The sequence below is a fragment of the Stomoxys calcitrans genome, chromosome 3 (genome assembly GCF_963082655.1).
Source record: "Stomoxys calcitrans chromosome 3, idStoCalc2.1, whole genome shotgun sequence".
Classification (NCBI taxonomy): domain Eukaryota; kingdom Metazoa; phylum Arthropoda; class Insecta; order Diptera; family Muscidae; genus Stomoxys; species Stomoxys calcitrans.
This window is the reverse complement of record NC_081554.1, coordinates 164,693,864-164,713,984: the sequence shown is the minus strand read 5'-3', so window position 1 is coordinate 164,713,984 and position 20,121 is coordinate 164,693,864. Positions and strand designations below refer to the sequence as shown.

General features: G+C 38.3%; 1 protein-coding gene across 1 annotated transcript; it reads left to right on the top strand.

Moving 5' to 3' along the window:
* Positions 1-14,513: 14,513 nt before the first annotated feature.
* On the top strand, positions 14,514-18,767 carry LOC131996203 (uncharacterized protein K02A2.6-like). Its single transcript, XM_059365669.1, has one exon. It carries the CDS (start codon positions 14,514-14,516, stop codon positions 18,765-18,767), a length of 4,254 nt encoding a protein of 1,417 aa, XP_059221652.1.
* Positions 18,768-20,121: the final 1,354 nt, after the last annotated feature.

Genomic DNA, 20,121 nt, shown 5'->3' with positions numbered 1-20,121 from the left:
ATAAGCTTCCTTTGAATCCATTAGGAGTTCTATGGGTACTGCTCATAATTATCTGCAAATTTTGTTTTTGGTTTTACTACTTCAATATCAAAACATTTTTCCGAAAATTTCCATGTACAACACATGCGATTGGTGGTTGGTTGCATTTGATTATTATTATTGCCTAAATGGGAGCAATAACGTTATCAAAATTATAAAAGAAACGCGTTCTTCTAATTACATTTTGGAATTACCATACGCAGCAGTTTGCAATAAATGTACTGGCGATATAAATTACTATCAAATGGCTTCATTTTGGCATTTGTATGCACTTTGAATAGCTGTTGCATTGGGTACATTAAGGACAAGGATTTCTATTACAAAATGGCAAAAAGAAGAGCAAATTTTATATTCTAAACTTTCATAAATTGAATATGCAGCAGTTAGAGTTTTACTTTAAAGTGTATAATACTGCTAACACGAAACAAATAAAAACGTGGAAAGATCGAACCGGCCCGAATCTTGGTTGACTAGCACCATGGATTCTGCTAGAACACTGAACACCACGTGCAAAATCTCAGCCCAATGGGATAAAAATTGCTACTCGAGGGGCTCAAGATGTTGAAGTAGGGGGTTCGGTTCATGTGGAGGACATATCGGACCAAACTTGTAGTCAGGGACGTAGGTGACGGGGAAGGTGGCTAGGGCCTAAACCTACATGCCGAAATTTCAGACCTTTAGCTCTATCTCTAAGAAAGCACCCAATGGTACCAATTTTATTTCATTTAGTCATCCATCATATATTTCTTAGTTGTCCCAACATGCCGAACTTCAGACCTCTAATTCCATCTCAACAGAAAGTACAAAATGTACCAATTTTTGTACCAAAATGTACGAATTGTGAATAAATCATTTAGTCAACCATCATATTACTTAGTTGTTCCATGAATGACAAATTGCGGACCTCGAGCTCCATCTACAAAGAAAGTAACAATTTTGGTACCAAAATGTTCGAATTGTGAAAAAACCATTTAGTCGCCCATGATATATTTCTAAGTTTTACCTAAATGCCAAATTTCAGATCTCTAGCTCCATCGACACAGAAAGTATCAGATGGTACCAATATTGGTACCAAAATGTACGAATTGTAAAAAGTCACCCATCATATTTTTCCTAGTTGTATCTGCTTGCCAAATTTTAGACCTCTAGCCCCATCTGTATGGAAAGTACCAAATTGTACCTATTTTGGTACCAAAATGTAAAAATTTAAATTGGTTCACTTAGTCACTCATCATACATTTCCTAGTTGTACATGCATGCCAAATTTCTGGCCTCTAGCTCCATATGTAAAGAAAATACCATATGATACCAATTGCGGTACTAAAAGTACCTTTTCTCCCGTTACCAGTACTATTTTTCCATATTTTCTATTCACCCTCACCCTTTTGAACCAGATGTCTATTAAATCAAATTTCTAAATTCCACTTCTATCCATGCGCCTTGTACAAAGTTCACCCATTTCGTACCGTTTTGGTAATTTTTTTAGTACCTAAATGTACTACTTTCCAAAAAGTCTTATAGCCACACAAATATGATTGCCAAAGTGTACCTAATTTCCAAAATTCAGAACTCTAGTTCAATTTACAAAAAAAGTACCAAATAATGCCAATTGCGGTACTACATATACTATTTCTTTCGAGACCGGTACAATTTTCCAAAAAATTTTTGCCAAACCTAATTTTTTCGAGACGCCATTTAATTTACATCTAAGAACAAAGTTTTAGCCCTTTTCGTTCGCGCTGGACAAATGTGTACCCTTTCGTACTTTTTGGTACGAAATTGAAACTAGTTTGTACTTGCTATGTAAATTGAATTAGACCTCTGAATTTTGGAATTAAGGTAAACTATGGCAACCTTAATTGGGTGACTTTGAATGTTTCTGGAATGTTATATATTTAGGTACTAAAAAAAGTACCAAAAATGTACTAAATGTATGAACTTTGTACATGGCAAATGGATGGAGGTAGAATTTTGAAATTAGAAGACATCCGGTGCAAAAGGATGAGTATGAAAAGAAAAATAGTACGGGAGAAAACGTACGATTAGTACCGCAGTTGGGACCATTTGATACTTTCATTACAGATGGAGCTGGAGGTCTGAAATTTGCCATGTAGGTAGTACTAGGAAATATATGATGTGTGACTAAATAATTTATTCAAAATTCATGAATTTTTGCACCAAAATTTGTATACCCTACACCACTGCTGTTGTACAGGGTATTATAACTTAATGCATTTGTTTGTAACACCCGGAAAGAAGTGATAAGTACACCGATCAATTCAGAATCACTTTCTGATTTGATTTAGCTATGTCTGTCTGTCCGTCTGTCTGTCCATGTTAATTTCTGTGCAAAGAAGAGGTCACAGTTTTTATCCGATCATCTTCAAATTTGATAAGGCATGTTTTTCGGCCTAGAGACGAAGCTCAATGAAATTGGACACAAGTAAAAAGGCTCTAAGTTCGGCCGGGCCGAACTTTGGATAAATGAAAACCGGGTATATATGTAAACCAACTGTCGTCAAAAATCGGTGAAATATGCATACCTTTTGCCTCACAGCAGCTATATCGAAATATGTTCCGACTTGGACCAAATACTAATAAGTACAAGTCATTGTTCAATTGTGTAAAACAAAATATTGATATTTTTGGTAGCTATATCTAAAAATAAACAGATCTGAACCATATACCAAAGTGATATCGCAAAGTCGAAATCGGATTATAAATGCGCCTTTTGGGGGGCCAAGACTTTAAATCGAGATATCGGTCTACATGCAGCTTTATCCAAATCTCGATCAATTTGGGCCAAGTTGCAGAAAAATGTCGAAGAGCCTAATACAACTCACTGTTCCAATTTTCGGAAACATCGGACAATAAATGCGCCTTTTATAGGCCCAAAACATTAAATTAAGAGATCGGTCTATATGGCAGCTATATCCAAATCTTTACCGATCTATGCCATATTGTTGAAGAATGTCAAGGGGCCTAACTTTACTCACTGTCCCAAATTTCGACGACATCAGACAATAAATGTGGCTTTTATGGGCCTAAGACCCTAAATCGGAGGATCGGTCTATATGGCAGCTATATCCAAATGTGGACCGATCAGTGCCATATTGCAGAGGTATGTCAAGGGGCTTAACTTAACTCACTGTCCTAAATTTCGGCGATATCGGGCAATAAATGCGACTTTTATGGCCCAAAACCTTAAATTGAGGGATCGGTCGATATGACAGCTATATCTAAATCTGAGCCGATATGAGCCAAATTGACAAAGGATGTCGAAGGGCCTAAGACAACTCACTGTCCCAAATTTCAGCGAAATCGGATAATAAATGTGGCTTTTATGGGCCTAAGACCCTATATCGGCGGATCGATCTATATGGCAGCTATATCCAAATCTTAGCCGATATGAGCCAAATTGACAAAGGATGTCGAAGGGCCTAAGACAACTCACTGTTCCAAATTTCGGCAAAATCGGATAATAAATGTGGCTTTAATGGGTCTAAGACCCTAAATCGGCTGATCGGTCTTTATGGGGGCTATATCAAGATATTGTCGTATATAGCCCATCTTCGAACTTAACCTGCTTATGCACAAAAAAAGAATCCGTGCAAAGTTTTAGCCCAATATCTCTATTTTAAAGACTATAGCGTGATTTCAACAGACAGACGGACGGACAAGTCTAGATCGCCTTCGATTTTTACGCTGATCAAGAATATATATATATACTTTATATGATCGGAAACGGATATTTCGATGTGTAGCAAACGGAATGACGAAATGAATATACCCCCATCCTTCGGTGATGGGTATAAAAAGGCCCAGCGGAGCGGGCCCGGGTCAGCTAGTTCTTTATAGGGTCAGAAACGGTTATTTCGAAGTGTTGCAAAGGGAATGACAAAATGAATATACCCCCATCCTTCGGTGTTGGGTATAAAAAGGTACTTTCATTACAGAGTGATTTTAAATTGTGATACGGCTACACCTTGACGGTGGGTGACCAGATTCTTTAGTAAAATCGTACATTTAGTTACTAAAACGTACAACTTGGTACTTTCTTTACGAATTGAGCTAAAGCGCTCAAAATTGGGATTCGTTTATACCTTGACAATATATATTGGAAGACTTGAGGAGGATTTTTCCGATGCATTGTTACTCTTGGTACTATTTAGTACTTTCTATACAGAAGGGAACAGGTCAGGTCGTTCCATATAGCAGCTATATCCATGTATGGTCCGATTTGACCCGTTCAAGAACTTAACCTGTAAATGAGAAAGAACGTAACCTTGTTAAATATATTCCCTTTCAGTCTTATGTGTATAAAAAGCCAACCACTAATTTGGTGTGAATCCCTTGCATGGCCACAAAGCAAGTGGGTGTAAGCAGACATATGGGATGATCTCTCTAAATGTGCGTGTGCTCTCAATAGGGCATCATCAATAAGACAACAACTACAACAAATAAGCAAAAGGTGGCAAATAACTTCTTATCACTCACAGCATATCAAATCGTAAAGAAAATTACCGAATAATAATCTCCCAAGAGATTGAGAGGAGTTATGCACGCAACCCTTTGCAAACGGTAGTAAAAAAGATGGCGCACACACACACACGCACCAGCAGCATAGCCAAGTCCAACCACACCCCACTCTCAATAGCATGGCGATTCATAGGGAAACACATAGTGAGGAAGAATGAAAAAACAAGTAAAAGCGTGCTAAGTTCGGCCGGGCCGAATCTTATATACCCTCCACCATAGATCGCATTTGTCGAGTTCTTTTCCCGGCATCTCTTCTTAGGCAAAAAAGGATATAAGAAAAGAGTTGCTCTGCTACCACAATTAAATTATATGTTGGAGACCTGTGTAAAATTACAGCCAATTCGTATAAGAATTGCGCCCATTGGGGCTCACGAAGTAAAATAGAGAGAACGATTTATATGGGATCTGTATCGGGCTATAGACCGATTCAGACCATAATAAACACGTTTGTTGATGTTCATGAGAGGATCCGTCGTACAAAATTTCAGGCATATCGGATAATAATTGCGACCTCTAGAGGCTTAAGAAGTCAAGATCCCAGATCGGTTTATATGGCAGCTATATCAGGTTATGAACCGATTTGAACCTTATTTGACACAGTTGTTGAAAGTAAAAACAAAATACGTCATGCAAAATTTCAGCCAAATCGGATAGGAATTGCGCCCTCTAGAAGCTCAAGAAGTCAAATCCCCAGAACTGTTTATATAACAGCTATATCAGGTTTTGGACCGATTTCAACCATACTTGGCACAGTTGTTAAATATCATAACGAAATACTTCGTGCAAAAATTCATTCAAATCGGATAAGAATTGTGCCCTCTAGAGGCTCAAGAAGTCAAGACCCAAGATCGGTTTATATGGCAGCTATATCAGGTTATGGACCGATTTGAACCATACTTGGCACAGTTATTGGATATAATAACAAAACACGTCGTGCAAAATTTCATTCTGATCGGATAAGAATTGCGCACGCTAGAGGCTCAAGAAGTCAAGACCCAAGATCGGTTTATATGGCAGCTATATCAGGTTATGGACCGATTTGAACCATACTTGACACAGTTGTTGGATATCATAACAAAACACGTCGTGCAAAATTTCATTCCAATCGGATAAGAATTGCGCACTCTAGAAGCTCAAGAAGTCAAGACCCAAGATCGGTTTATATGGCAGCTATATCAAAACATGGACCGATATGGCCCATTTACAATACCAACCGACCTACACTAACAAGAAGTATTTGTGCAAAATTTCAAGCGGCTAGCTTTACTCCTTCGGAAGTTAGCGTGCTTTCGACAGACAGACGGACGGACGGACGGACGGACGGACACGACGATCAAGAATATATATACTGTATGGGGTCTCAGACGAATATTTCGAGTAGTTACAAACAGAATGACGAAATTAGTATACCCCCCATCTTATGGTGGAGGGTATAAAAATCATAAATAAGCCAAAAGTTAATGAAAAGAAAATTCCCTTATCATGCCATATTTATGATTTTTCGTTTGCTTCGGCCTGCTTCTTAGCTCGTTAATGCCAACGAAAGCATATGACTTTTTCTTAAGGCTTTGCAGAGTATCTTATATGTGGTAGTATATATACATGTGTGTGTGTGCTTTAGTTTATCTTCCCCCTTTATCGATTGTGGGATTTCTTTTTTTTCGTGTGTTTGTTGGTGTTATTGCAATTGACCCTCTTCAAAGTGAGCATAAAAATCTTGCATTTACCATGCACAGCATCTTGTGGGTGGCAGTGTGCTTGGTAATGTATGCGTGTGTGTGTGTGTGTTTTTTGGTCAGAGAAAACTGTTTTAAATGCTTTGGTCACTACTGTTCGATCAAAAATTATGTGCTCATCTTAGATTGGACATTAAATGGACACTAAAATATCTCACAGATACACGCAAACAGAAAACAAACAAAGCCGCATACCTTTCAACAGCGTGCTACTCCACAGTAACTCAATCGATATGTCAGAATAAGGGCTTGCATGAAGGAAAAAATGTAAGGTAATATAGTGGCTTTTGAAAGGGAACCCAAATGCTAAGAAAATAGCAATTCGAGGAAATTTCTCATACAAAGTTTCAACTTTTTCCTGAAACAAACAAGTAAGGAGGGCCTAAAGTCGGGCGAAGCACACCTTTTATTCCCTACACCACATTGGGTAGGCTGGTTAAGTCATCGAAATTTGAAATGTAGAATTTCTACCAAAATCAGGACATGTTTTGGGAGTTATAGAAAAAATCATATTGCAAAATTTTGATGAGATAGGTTGATAAATGCGTTAGCAAAGACCTTAAAAGTGAAAAATCGGGAAATACATATGAAATTAACCAGTGATCAGAAAAGTCATAAGTGAAAAGTTTTGTGAGGATCGGTTAACAAATGACCAAACTATTGCAATATCAGTCAAAATAGGAGGAAAAAAATACATGAGAGCTATATTTAAATCTTTACAGATTTTAACCAAAAGACACAGTTAAAACTATAGAAAAAAGGACAAACAGACGGACAGACAGACGGACAGACAGACAGACAGACGGACAGAAAGACGGACAGACAGACGGACAGACAGACAGACGGAAAGACAGACAGACGGACAGACAGACGGACAGACAAACAGATAGACTGACAGACAGACGGACAGACAGACGGACAGACAGACGGACAGACGGACAGACAGACGGACAGACGGACAGACGGACAGACGGACAGACAGACGGACAGACAGACGGACAAACAGACGGACAGACAGACGGACAGACAGACAGACAGACAGACGGACAAACAGACGGACATAGCAGAACATGATTTTGTGTTGATCGGTATACTTATCAATTAGTTTTTCTCTTTTCCTTCTTGGTGTCACAAACAAATTTACTAATTTATAATACCCTATACCACAGTAGTGGTGAAGGGTATAATAACAAGAAACAAGTAAAAGCGTGCTAAGTTCGGCCGGGCCGAATCTTATATACCCTCCACCATGGAGCGCATTTGTCGAGTTCTTTTCCCGGCATCTCTTCTTAGGCAAAAAATAATATAAGAAAAGATTTGCTCTACTATTAGAGCGATAACAAGATATGATCCGGTTTAGACCACAATTAAATTATATGTTGGGGACCTGTGTAAAATGTCAGCCAATTCGAATAATAATTGCGCCCTTTGGGGGCTCAAAAAGTAAAATAGAGAGATCGATTTATATGGGAGCTGTATCGGGCTATAGACCGATTCAGACCATAATAAACACGTATGTTGATGGTCATGAGAGGATCCGTCGTACAAAATTTCAGGCAAATCGGATAAGAATTGCGCTCCCTAAAGACCCAAGAATTCAAGACCCAAGATCTGTTTATATGGCAGCTACATCAGGTTATGAACCGATTTAAACCATACTTGGCACAGTTGTTGGTTATCATAAAAACAACACGTGGTGCAAAGTTTCATTCTAATCGGATAAGAATTGCGCACTCTAGAGGCTCAAGAAGTCAAGACCCAAGATCGGTTTATATGACAGCTATACCAGGAAATGGACCAAATTGAACCATACTTAGCACAGTTGTTAGAAGTAATACTAAAACACTATGTGCAAAATCTCAGTCAAATCGGATAAGAATTGCGCACTCTAGAGGCTCAAGAAGTCAAGACCCAAGATCGGTTTATATGGCAGCTATATCAGCTTATGGACCGATGTAAGCAATACTTGGCGCAGTTGTTGGATATCATAATAAAACACGTCGTGCAAAATTTCATCCCAATCGTATAGGAACTGCGCACTCTAGAGGCTCAAGAAATTAAACCCAAGATCGGTTTATATGGCAGCTATATCAGGTTATGGACCGATGTAAACAATACTTGGCACAGTTGTTGGATATCATAACAAAACACGTCGTGCAAAATTTCATCCCATTCGGATAAGAATTGCGCACTCTAGAGGCTCAAAAATCAAGACCCAAGATCAAAACTTAGACTGATATGGCCCATTAACAATACCAACTGACCTACACTAATAAGAAGTATTTGTGCAAAATTTCAAGCTGCTAGCTTTACTTCTTCGGAAGTTACCGTGCTTTCGACAGAAAGATGCACGGACGGACGGACATGGCTAGATCGACATAAAATGTCGCCACAATCAAGAATATATATACTTTATGAGGTCTCAGACGAATATTTCGAGTAGTTACAAACAGAATGACGAAATTAGTATACCCCCCATCCTATGGTGGAGGGTATAAAAAAAAACATCCCCCAACCGATCGGGACAAAATGGGTATCAAATAAATGGTATTGGGGAATAGAATACGAATATAGTAAAAACTACCACAATCATATATATTGAAAGTTCATATCAATATAGGATGCTAAAAATGCGGTCCAAACATATGGGGAAGTCGTCTCATTCCGCAAAAAAATCCCAAACAAGCATATTTACCCATCATAACAATATGGGAGTTATTTGGAGAGCCACCCCAACCTCAAAAACCAACTCAGTAGACTATTGAACGATCATACTTTTTTGGCATTTAAATAAAAGTGAGGGACGAGCATTACATTTAAATGTTGGTCTATGGAGCTAGGAAGCCTAATTGCCCGATCGTGACAGTGTGGGTACCAAGTGAGAGGTATTGTTTTAGTAGAGTGTGAACCTAAAATCTTTGTTTGTGTTTATGATAATGGAGTAGCAACAAATGCACATATATTTGTATATGGGCGAAATTTTTCCGCGTTGTGAAAGTGAAACCGTAGTAGAACGGGCTGTGATCAGTTATTACAAAATGGAAATGATTTTATTTAGGTAAATATATTTAAAAATTTGGATACATCTCACATATCAACCATAAGAAGCCTCCTTTTTATAGCTGTGCACAAGTGGTGAACAGCTCTACGCCACCTATTTGCACTGAAGTCTTACATGTCATATTTATTGACGAAGATCTTTTCCTGTTCATAGGACGGTGTAATCGTCATAGGACGATTACACCAGATAGGCCGATAAATTGTGGAAATTGGATTTAAACATAGACTAAATGATGACAATGTGATTAAAATCAACAGCGAGCCGCGCTAAAAATAATATCAGCGCCATCTTTTGGGGATAGAACAGACTGCTCATATGCTTTCATCATTGGATTAACAAAATGTCCGTCCTTCGAATAAATTAAGTTAAGTTCCTCATAGCTGAAACGATCCGTACTGGTAACGATACAACTTCTAATCTTACCTTTCGCTGTGGGAAATATGAGCTTGGTCGAACCACCATGACACACTGGGATTTGACGCTATCAAACACCATTGAAGGAATCGTCTTCCCGTTTTATACCCATCACCATAAGATGGGGGTATACTAATCTAGTCATTCCGTTTGTAACACTTCGAAACATTCGTCTAAGATCCCATAAAGAATATATATTCTTAATCGTCTCGACGTATTGAATCGATATAGCATGTCCGTCCGTCTGTCAAAATCGCAATAGAGGAGGAACGCCTAAAGCTGCCAGCTGCTTGAAATGCACGGATACTAAATATTGTCGTAGGTCATTGGGGATTGCAAATGGGACACATAGGTTCAGATTTAAATATAGCTCCCACATAAACCGATATCCTGATTTGATTTCTTGCGCCTTTGGAGGCCACAAATTTATTCGGATTTAGATGAAACTTTGCAAGTGGTGTTCTGTTATAACTTCCAACAGTTGTGCAAAGTACGGTTTAAATCGGTCTATAACCTGATATAACTCCCTTATAAACCCATCTCCCGATATAATTTCTTGAGCCATTACAAGCCGAAATATTTGTCCGATTTGGCTCAAATTTTGCAGATAGTGTTCTTTCATGACTTCCTACAACTGTCCAAATCAGTCCATAAAGTTATATAGCTTCCATGTCAACCCGTCTCTCGATCATCCTTGTTCGGTTCCTAGAATTTTTGCTGGTTTGATAGAAGTTTTGTATGTAGAATAAAATTTTGCCCTTCAACTTAATTTATTTTGTACAAATTTTTAGCAGAATCCATGGTGGTGGGTCCCAGAGATTCGCCCGGCCGAACTTAGCACGCTTCTACTTGTTTCTGATCGCTTCGTTCAAAAAGCTCTCTGGTTCTTTAACTATCATTCTGTAGATGCTCATCCTTTGGGAATTCACCATTACTGTGTATAACTGATCGATTTCAGGTTCAGTTTGTCATCAATGGCACTTGCTCCAGGTGCATGCCCATCACTCGGCGGCCACCGTGGCGCATAGGATAGCATGTCTGCCTATTACGCCGTACGCCTCTGTTCGAATCCTGGCGAGAACGTCCGAAAAATTTTTCTGCTGAGGCGCCCCGAAAGCCGAGTTCGTATAGTGCTCTGATTGCCAGAGAGGGGGTCCAGGGTTCGACTCCCACCAGAGGCCTTGGTTTGTCGCTACTGTGGTAATGCCATTTGCAAAAATGCTAAGGCAGCCATAAAAAACCCCAAAGTAATGTTTCCCTCCTGCGCGCCGTTCGGACTTGGCTATAAAAATAGGTCCCTTATCATTAAGCTTAGGCTTGATCGGGCAGCACTCGTCTATATGTAAGGAATTTGTCCCCCTATCCTTAATGGATGCAATTTTTGTATGCCTTTCGCTCAAAGACTGCTGTTTCTCTAAAAGAGTCTGACCTGCGTTCTTGGTTTTGGCAACAGTTTGTTGGTCCGTTGTAGCAGGGGACGGCATATTCTTCCACGATAGTTGCGTAGTATCCGTACACCAGATACTTATTCTTCCTGAAGTGGAACCTTTGCTTGTGCATTAAATCTTCATTACCGATCGGTCAATTTGGATCTCTTTCTTCTCTGGGTACAGTAATGAGAGGCTCCGTGTCATCTAGTCCGCCTTTTGTTTTTATACCCTCCACCATAGGATGGGCGTATACTAATTTCGTCATTCTGTTTGTAACTACTCGAAATATTCGTCTGAGAGCCCATAAAGTATATATATTCTTGATCGTCGTGACATCTTATATCCATCTAGCCATGTCCGTCCGTTTGTCAGTCTGTCTGTCGAAAGCACGCTAACTTCCGAAGGAGTGAAGCTAGCCGCTTGAAATTTTGCACAAATACTTCATATTAGGGTAGGTCGGTTGGCATTTTAAAGGGGCCATATCGGTCCATGTTTTGATATAGCTGCCATATAAACCGATCCAATAACTGTGTCAAGTATGGTTCAAATCGGTCCATAACCTGATATAGCTGCCGTTTAAACCGATATTGGGTCTTGACTTCTTGAGCCTATAAAGGGCGCAATTCTTATCCGATTGGAATGAATTTTTTCACGAAGTATTTCGTTATTAAATCCAACAAATGTGCCAAGTATGGTTCAAATCGGTTCATAACGTGATATAGCTGCCATATAAACCGATCTTGGGCCTTGAATTCTTGAGCCTCTACAGTGCGCAATTCTTATCCGATTGGAATGAAATTTTGCGCGACGTGTTTTGTTATGATATCCAACAACTGTGCCGAGTATGGTTCAAATCGGTCGATAACATGATATAGCTGCCATATAAACCGATCTAGGGTCTTGACTTCTTGAGCCTCTAGAGGGCGCAATTCTTATCCGATTGGAATGAAATTTTGCACGACGTGTTTCGTTATGATATCCAACAACTGTGCCAAGTATGGTTCAAATCGGTCCATAACCTGATATAGCTGTCATATAAACCGATCTTGGGTCTTGACATCTTGAGCCTCTAGAGTGCGCAATTCTTATCCGATTGGAATGAAATTTTCTACGACGGATTCTCTCATGACCATTAACATACGTGTTTATTATGGTCTGAATCGGTCTATAGCCCGATACAGCTCCCGTATAAATCGATGCCTCTATTTTACTTCTTAAGCCCACAAAGGGCGCAATTCTTATTCGAATTGGCTGACATTTTACACAGGTCTCCAACATAATATAATTTAATTGTGGTCCAAACCGGACCATATCTTGATATCGCTCTAATAGCAGAGCAAATCTTTTCTTATATCCTTTTTTTTGCCTAAGAAGAGATGCCGAGAGAAAAGAACTCGACAAATGCGATCCATGGTGGAGGGTATATAAGATTCGGCCCGGCCGAACTTAGCACGCTTTTACTTGTTTTTCACTTACCTCCTCATGGTGCTCGCATATCCATCAGTAGTCATTGTTGCTGCTTCAACTGGGTGCAATGATAACATCTGTATATCCTCTACATCCATTTTGTATAACTGGATTGGTTCAACTTCCTCATAATGTCAATATTGTGTTTTTATGCTATGTGGAGTCACATCATATCAAGACCTACAGTTTTTGTTTAACAAAGACACCATTTTTTGAAAAATTACAGAGATGATCATTACTTATTTATGAAACGCCTAATTCCTGAGATTTATGTCACCTGTTTTATCCTATTTTTATCATAATTTAATATGCCAATTACCAAAAATGAGCCTTGAATGCGTCTCTTATCCTTTTGTTAGCGGAAACTTCCACAACAATTCGATCGCTATTGGGAGGGTCTGACAAACAAAACGCAAAATACGCCATATCACCAACTCACTCATTGTCAACCTCAACGGCCTTCCATATCGAGTTACTTTTCTTATACCATGGGCTCATCTTGTGTTATATGGTCACATAATCGAAATGTAATTCACAAAAATTCACATTCGCATCGAATCAAGAAAACTCAAGATACGAACACAAAACGACAACAACGAAAAATATAAACCCGAAATTACAAACCAAATGACCAATAGTATATTAAAATCCCCAATACAAAAATAACCCCCCACCCCCCTCTCAAGAGAAAAGAAAAAATGTCATGGCAGAAAACAACAACCATCATCAACATCCTCAATATCATCAGCAATGCATTGAAGTGAAGAGAGCGAGTGGCTTGGACAATATCACCAATACAGATGGAAAATAAAATAAATGTCATGAAGGAACTCATTGACAAACACATAAGCACACTGGTTTTATGACCCACAGATATGACCAAAATATATGATTACCATGTGTCGATTTTTCCAGGACACACGCTCACACATACACATAAACAAACACACACCCACTTTGCTATCGCTTGCATAAGTATGTGGCCATTCTTATTGAAGAAGTTATTTAGCCAAGTGGTATGAGATGAGTGGCATGAGAATATCTTTGTGTACGAATGTATATTTGTATGTGTTATATAGTTGTGTGCGTGTGGGCGAGTTCATCTTGGCATTACCATCACTATGAAAACAAAAGTCGTAAATAGGCATTTACTTATGTGTAATTTTGTCAATTTTTCCATCTTCTCAATATTTGACCATCTTAGCAAATACACTCGAGAAAAAGGAAAGTTAAATGCAAACTCATATATGACGATGGTGAATTCGAGAGCAGGATGGGAGGAAGAAAAGAGAGTTGGTTTGTTAGAAAGATCTACGAAAGTACAAGTTGACGGAGTAAATGATTAAATGAACCACTATTGACTTTTGAACAGAAGAACAGGGGTAATGATGGTGACATGAGAGCAAGGACCATAGAACTGAAAGAAATTGGAAGGAAATATGAAAGAAGGATCATAGAACAAGTAAAAGCGTGCTAAGTTCGGCCGGGCCGAATCTTATATACCCTCCACCATGGATCGCATTTGTCGAGTTCTTTTCCCGGCATCTCTTCTTAGGCAAAAAAGGATATAAGAAAAGAGTTGCTCTGCTATTAAAACGATATTGTTGGATATCTAATCTACTGTCATTCACACATTTTTAATCACATCTTCATTGAATTATTTTAACAAGCTATTATACTTTTTCGTATTTGAATAACTGTGACATTTTTGTCAGTCTCTTTCATTTTTATTCCATAATAAAGACGTTTTGGTATTTTTTGTAAAAGACTAGATTTTCTCAGATTCATCATTTGGCGACGAGGATATAAGAAACAAATCAAAAAACAATGGATTCTAATAATTTTTCGCAGGTTTTGACTCAACTGCAAGAAACCAATCACGCATTTTTGGCACAAATGTTGGCTCAAAACCAATCTATTTTGGAAGATGTTATTTCGAGGAACAAGAGCTCTTTGGTGATACCTTCGTTCAGAAATTTCAATAGTGGAACAGAACAATGGTCAACATATCAATTTCAATTGGAACAGCATATGATAGCAAGTTCTGTAAAATGTGAAGATACGAAGCGGTCTTGTTTTCTTAGCTGGGTTGGATCTGATGTTTTGGAGCTTTTGCAAAGGCTATTTGATGGGAAAGCAGAAGTACAACCATACAAGGAGTTAGTTACCGCATTAGAAAAGCATTTTGGAAGTCAACAGCACATTTTAGCCGCTCGATTTAAATTTTATAATCAAACAAGAATGAAGGAGAATCAGAAATACGTTGATTGGGTTGCAGATCTAAGAGGTGTAGCCAGAGAATGTAATTTTACGTGTGAAAATGAATACTGCAGACAATCCTACGTCGATAACAAAATAAGGGATATGATTGTGTTATACACTCCACATAAGAAAGTCCGAACAGCTTGTTTGCAAAAATCAAATCCATCTTTAGAAGAGGTGCTGCAAATTTGTTCAATTTTTGAAGCAACTGTTAAGGCGTCGGATGAGATCGAAGATACTAAGGAGCCGACAAATGAAGTTCACGCTATTCAACGTTATAATGTTTCAGAAAGTAAATCAAAGGGAAAGCTTACTTTCAAGAATTTACAGTCTTGTCCAGGCTGTGGAAAGTCTCATCAGAGAGAAGAATGTTATCACTTTAAGAATAGAACCAGATGCAATAGATGCTCGAAGCTTGGACATATATCGAAAGTATGTCAAGCACAAGGTAAGCTTGGAAATAGTCAACAAATTCATGAAATGGAGGTAGAGGAATCGTCTATAAGTCACGTTGAAGCAATCGACACCGTCAATAATGGAAAGAATGATAAACTCATGATCACTATTAAGGTAAATAACGAAGAATTGCCATTTCAATTAGACACTGGAGCTTCATGCTCATTGATTGGACTTGACGTCTACAAGAAATTAAAACAACCTTTGTGTAGTCCAAGTAATAAAACATTAAAAGCGTATGGAGGAGCTATGTTGGCTCTAAAAGGGGTGGTTAATGTGGATGTTAAGGTCGGCAACCAAACACGAAATTTACAACTTTACGTTGTTGATTTGGAAAATGTTGTGAACATATTTGGATTCGATTGGTTTAAAGAATTTGATTTTCAGATAAAAAGTCCATACAATAACCTAGTGATCGAAAACTGCTTGCAAGTTTCAAATGACTCTCATACGGATTTAGAATGTAGATTGAAACAAGTCTTAAACAATTTCAATGAAGTTTTTTCTGAAGGACTTGGACACTGTCCAACGTTTAAAGCAGATATTACCCTTAAATCCGATGCAGTTCCAAAATTTATGAAACCTTACAATATTCCATTTGCGTTACACGACAAAGTTCGACAGGAAATTGACCGTTTGGTCTCCAATGGCGTCATAGAGCCAATAAATTCGAGTGAATGGGCTTCGCCAATTGTGGTGGTTCCAAAACCAAATGGTTCCATAAGGGTTTGCGCCGATTTTAAAGTTACTTTAAATCCCCAAATAAAAACTGAAAGATATCCCATACCAAGAATCGAAGAATTATACCACAAACTTCAAGGAGGTCGGTATTTCTCTAAAATTGACTTGAGTGAAGCATATTTGCAGATTGAATTGTCTGATGCAGCAAAAAGAATTATGGTTATAAATACTCCTTTTGGTTTATATCAATATAAGCGTATGCCTTTCGGGATTGCAAGTGCACCCGCAATTTTTCAGAGATTCATGGAGGAAACATTAGCAGATATTCCTGGATGCGCAATTTACCTTGATGACGTAATTATAACAGGAAAAACAAACAGTGAACATATTCAGAACTTGACTAATGTGCTGGAGAAACTAAAATATCATGGACTCAAATGTAAAACTGAGAAATGTGAGATTTCGAAATCTTTGGTCGAATATGTAGGCCACATTATTGACTGTGATGGTATAAGACCTTCAGAAAAACGTTTGGCTGCAATTCAGAATATGCCAAGGCCATCAAATATTAAAGAATTGGAATCATTTATAGGAAAAATTAATTATTATAATAAATTTATTCCGAATTTTTCGAAAACTGCAGCTCCACTAAATGAACTCAGAAAATTAAATGCAAAATTTGTTTGGACTGATCTACAAGAAACAGCTTTCAAAACTTTACGACAAGATATTGTGAACGCTACCAAATTGGTTCATTATGATGATAAATATCCAATCATTCTCGCAACCGACGCTTCCAACCGCGGAATTGGAGCAGTTTTGTCTCACAGATTTCCTGATGGCTCTGAAAAACCAATATGCTTTGCTTCAAAAACGCTGAATGCTTCTCAAGTTAATTATTCTCAAATAGAGAAGGAGGCTCTTGCCATAATATTTGGTGTGACCAAGTTTCACCAGTATCTATATGGTAGACACTTTGAATTAGTAACAGATCATCAAGCTCTTACTACAATATTTCATCCCTTCAAAAAGCTTCCTATCATGACATTGCATCGACTTCAACGCTGGGCCATTACACTGCAAGCATACGAATATTCTATAAAGTATAAAACAACTTCTCATCATGCAAACGCTGACGCATTATCAAGATTGCCAATGGGAGATGATAAAGAATTCGATAAAACTGAAGCGGAGGTGTTATATATTGATGATGTTTATAATACGATATTGCAAGACTGTCCTATTGATTCCGAAACTGTAGCATTGCACACAAAAAGCGACGAAACACTAAAAGTTATCACGAATTATGTGAAAAATGGCTGGCCGGAGGAGAATAAATCGGAGGCTTCTTTCAATCCGTATTTTGCAAGAAAATATTCGATTTCTATCGAAAAGGATGTGCTTCTTCTGCACAATGAACACTCACGTGTAATAGTTCCAAGCTCACTTCGCTCAAAAGTTTTGAGTATGCTACATGACGGACATTGGGGTGCATGTAGAATGAAGCAATTAGCAAGAAGATATGTGTGGTTTCCGAATATTGACCAAGAAATTGAGAGTATGGCAAAAAAATGTACGATTTGTCAAGAAAATGGGGATAATCCGAAACAAGTATTTTCTGCATGGCCCGAAGCTGAGCAACCATGGGAAAGAATACACATTGATTTTGCTGGTCCATTTTTAAACAAAATGTGGCTTATTGCAGTTGATTCGTACTCCAAATTTCCTTTTGTCAGGCCAGTATCTGTAGCTACCTCGGGATCAACTATAGCAGCTTTACAAAGTTTTTTCGCAATTGAAGGTCTACCACGTACCATTGTAACTGATAATGGTACACAATTCACGTCATCTGAATTTAAAAGGTTTTGTGAAGTAAACGCTATTGAGCATCTGACAACAGCCCCGTTTCATCCGGCTTCGAATGGATTAGCTGAACGTTTTGTTCGAACTTTTAAGACAGCTTTTACTAAGATAAGTAAGGAACAACCAAATCAAGAACAGGCGTTGTACAAGTATTTGGTAACATATAGATCAGCACCAAACCCACATACTGGTAAATCTCCAGCAGAATTACTTCACGGTCGTCAGCCTCGTACAATTTTAACCGCAATGTTTCCTGTGAAGCACGAATTATCAAAATTTTCTTCGAAGTTATCTATTGGTCAAAAGGTTTATGTACGAAATTTCTCTGGTAAAAAACGCTGGGTTGAAGGAGAAATAAAAGCAACAATGGGAAATTTAATGTTTACAGTAAAAACAGCGCAGGGCGAAGTCCGAAGGCATCAAAATCAAATAAAAAGCAGAATAGAAACGAGTGGAAACAATATAACTAAACAATGTCATGTATCAAAAAAGACAGCTAATGACGATATAGACATATTAATTCCAGATAACTATTCTAATATGAATCCAAGCGTAGAAACAAGTGAACGACACTCAACAGTTATCGAACAAACCAACATCGCAAGCAGTTGTGAGAGGTTAGAACCAGCTAATCAAGCTTCAGGTCAAACCACAATTGTGGAAGCTTCCCAAAATATGCAATCCAACGGACAAGGAACTAGCGGAAAACAAAACTGTCAAAGCAGCGAAATGTCACGCCCCTGTGGAAAACGTCGGCAACAGTTTACCCCCAGAAGATCGGAAAGAATTCGGAAAAGATTTAAAGGGAAAGCAAATTAAGTGCGAGGGAATGTTGGATATCTAATCTACTGTCATTCACACATTTTTAATCACATCTTCATTGAATTATTTTAACAAGCTATTATACTTTTTCGTATTTGAATAACTGTGACATTTTTGTCAGTCTCTTTCATTTTTATTCCATAATAAAGACGTTTTGGTATTTTTTGTAAAAGACTAGATTTTCTCAGATTCATCAGATATCAAGATATGGTCCGGTTCGGACCACAATTAAATTATATGTTGGAGACCTGTGTAAAATTTCAGCCAATTCGTATAAGAATTGCGCCCATTGGGTCTCACGAAGTAAAATACAGAGAACGATTTATATGGGATCTGTATCGGGCTATAGACCGATTCAGACCATAATAAACACGTTTGTTGATGGTCATGAGAGGATCCGTCGTACAAAATTTCAGGCATATCGGATAATAATTGCGACTTCTAGGGGTCAAGAAGTCAAGATCCCAGATCGGTTTATATGGCAGCTATATCAGGTTATGAACCGATTTGAACCTTATTTGACACAGTTGTTGAAAGTAAAAATAAAATACGTCATGCAAAATTTCAGCGAAATCGGATAGGAATTGCGCCCTCTAGAAGCTCAAGAAGTCAAATCCCCAGATCTGTTTATATGACAGCTATATCAGGTTATGGACCGATTTCAACCATACTTGGCACAGTTGTTGGATATCATAACGAAATACTTGGTGCCAAAAATTCATTCCAATCGGATAAGAATTGCGCACTCTAGAGGCTCAAGAAGTCAAGACCCAAGATCGGTTTATATGACAGCTATATCAGGTTATGAACCGATTTAAACCATACTTGGCACAGTTGTTGGGTATCATAACAAAACACGTCGTGCGAAATTCCATTTCAATCGGATAAGAATTGCGCCCTCTAGAGGCTCAAGAAGTCAAGACCCAAGATCGGTTTATATGGCAGCTATATCAGGTTATAAACCGATTTGAACCATACTTGGCACAGTTGTTGGATATCATAACAAAACACGTCGTGCGAAATGGAATGTTTTGTTTGCAAAGGACTGAACTCTCATGAAGTCTTAAGGCAATAATACTCCTTGGGATGATTTTTATGAGGCTGGTTTTGCTACATACCGGCTAAGTGAGAGGAGATTCCTCCATGGTGGGAAACTGAACCACTCTTTACCAAGGACTACAGGCCAATAAGTGTCTGATTCTTCATTTTTAAAGACAAATTATCACTTGTATTAGACCGTCTCGATCCTTCTATGGTGTGCGGCTTTTAGCATGACTGCACTAAGGATCGGTCGGTAGACAGTGTCCTTCATAATGTGGTTACATCGAAGGAATTTTGGTGCAGGCTACTT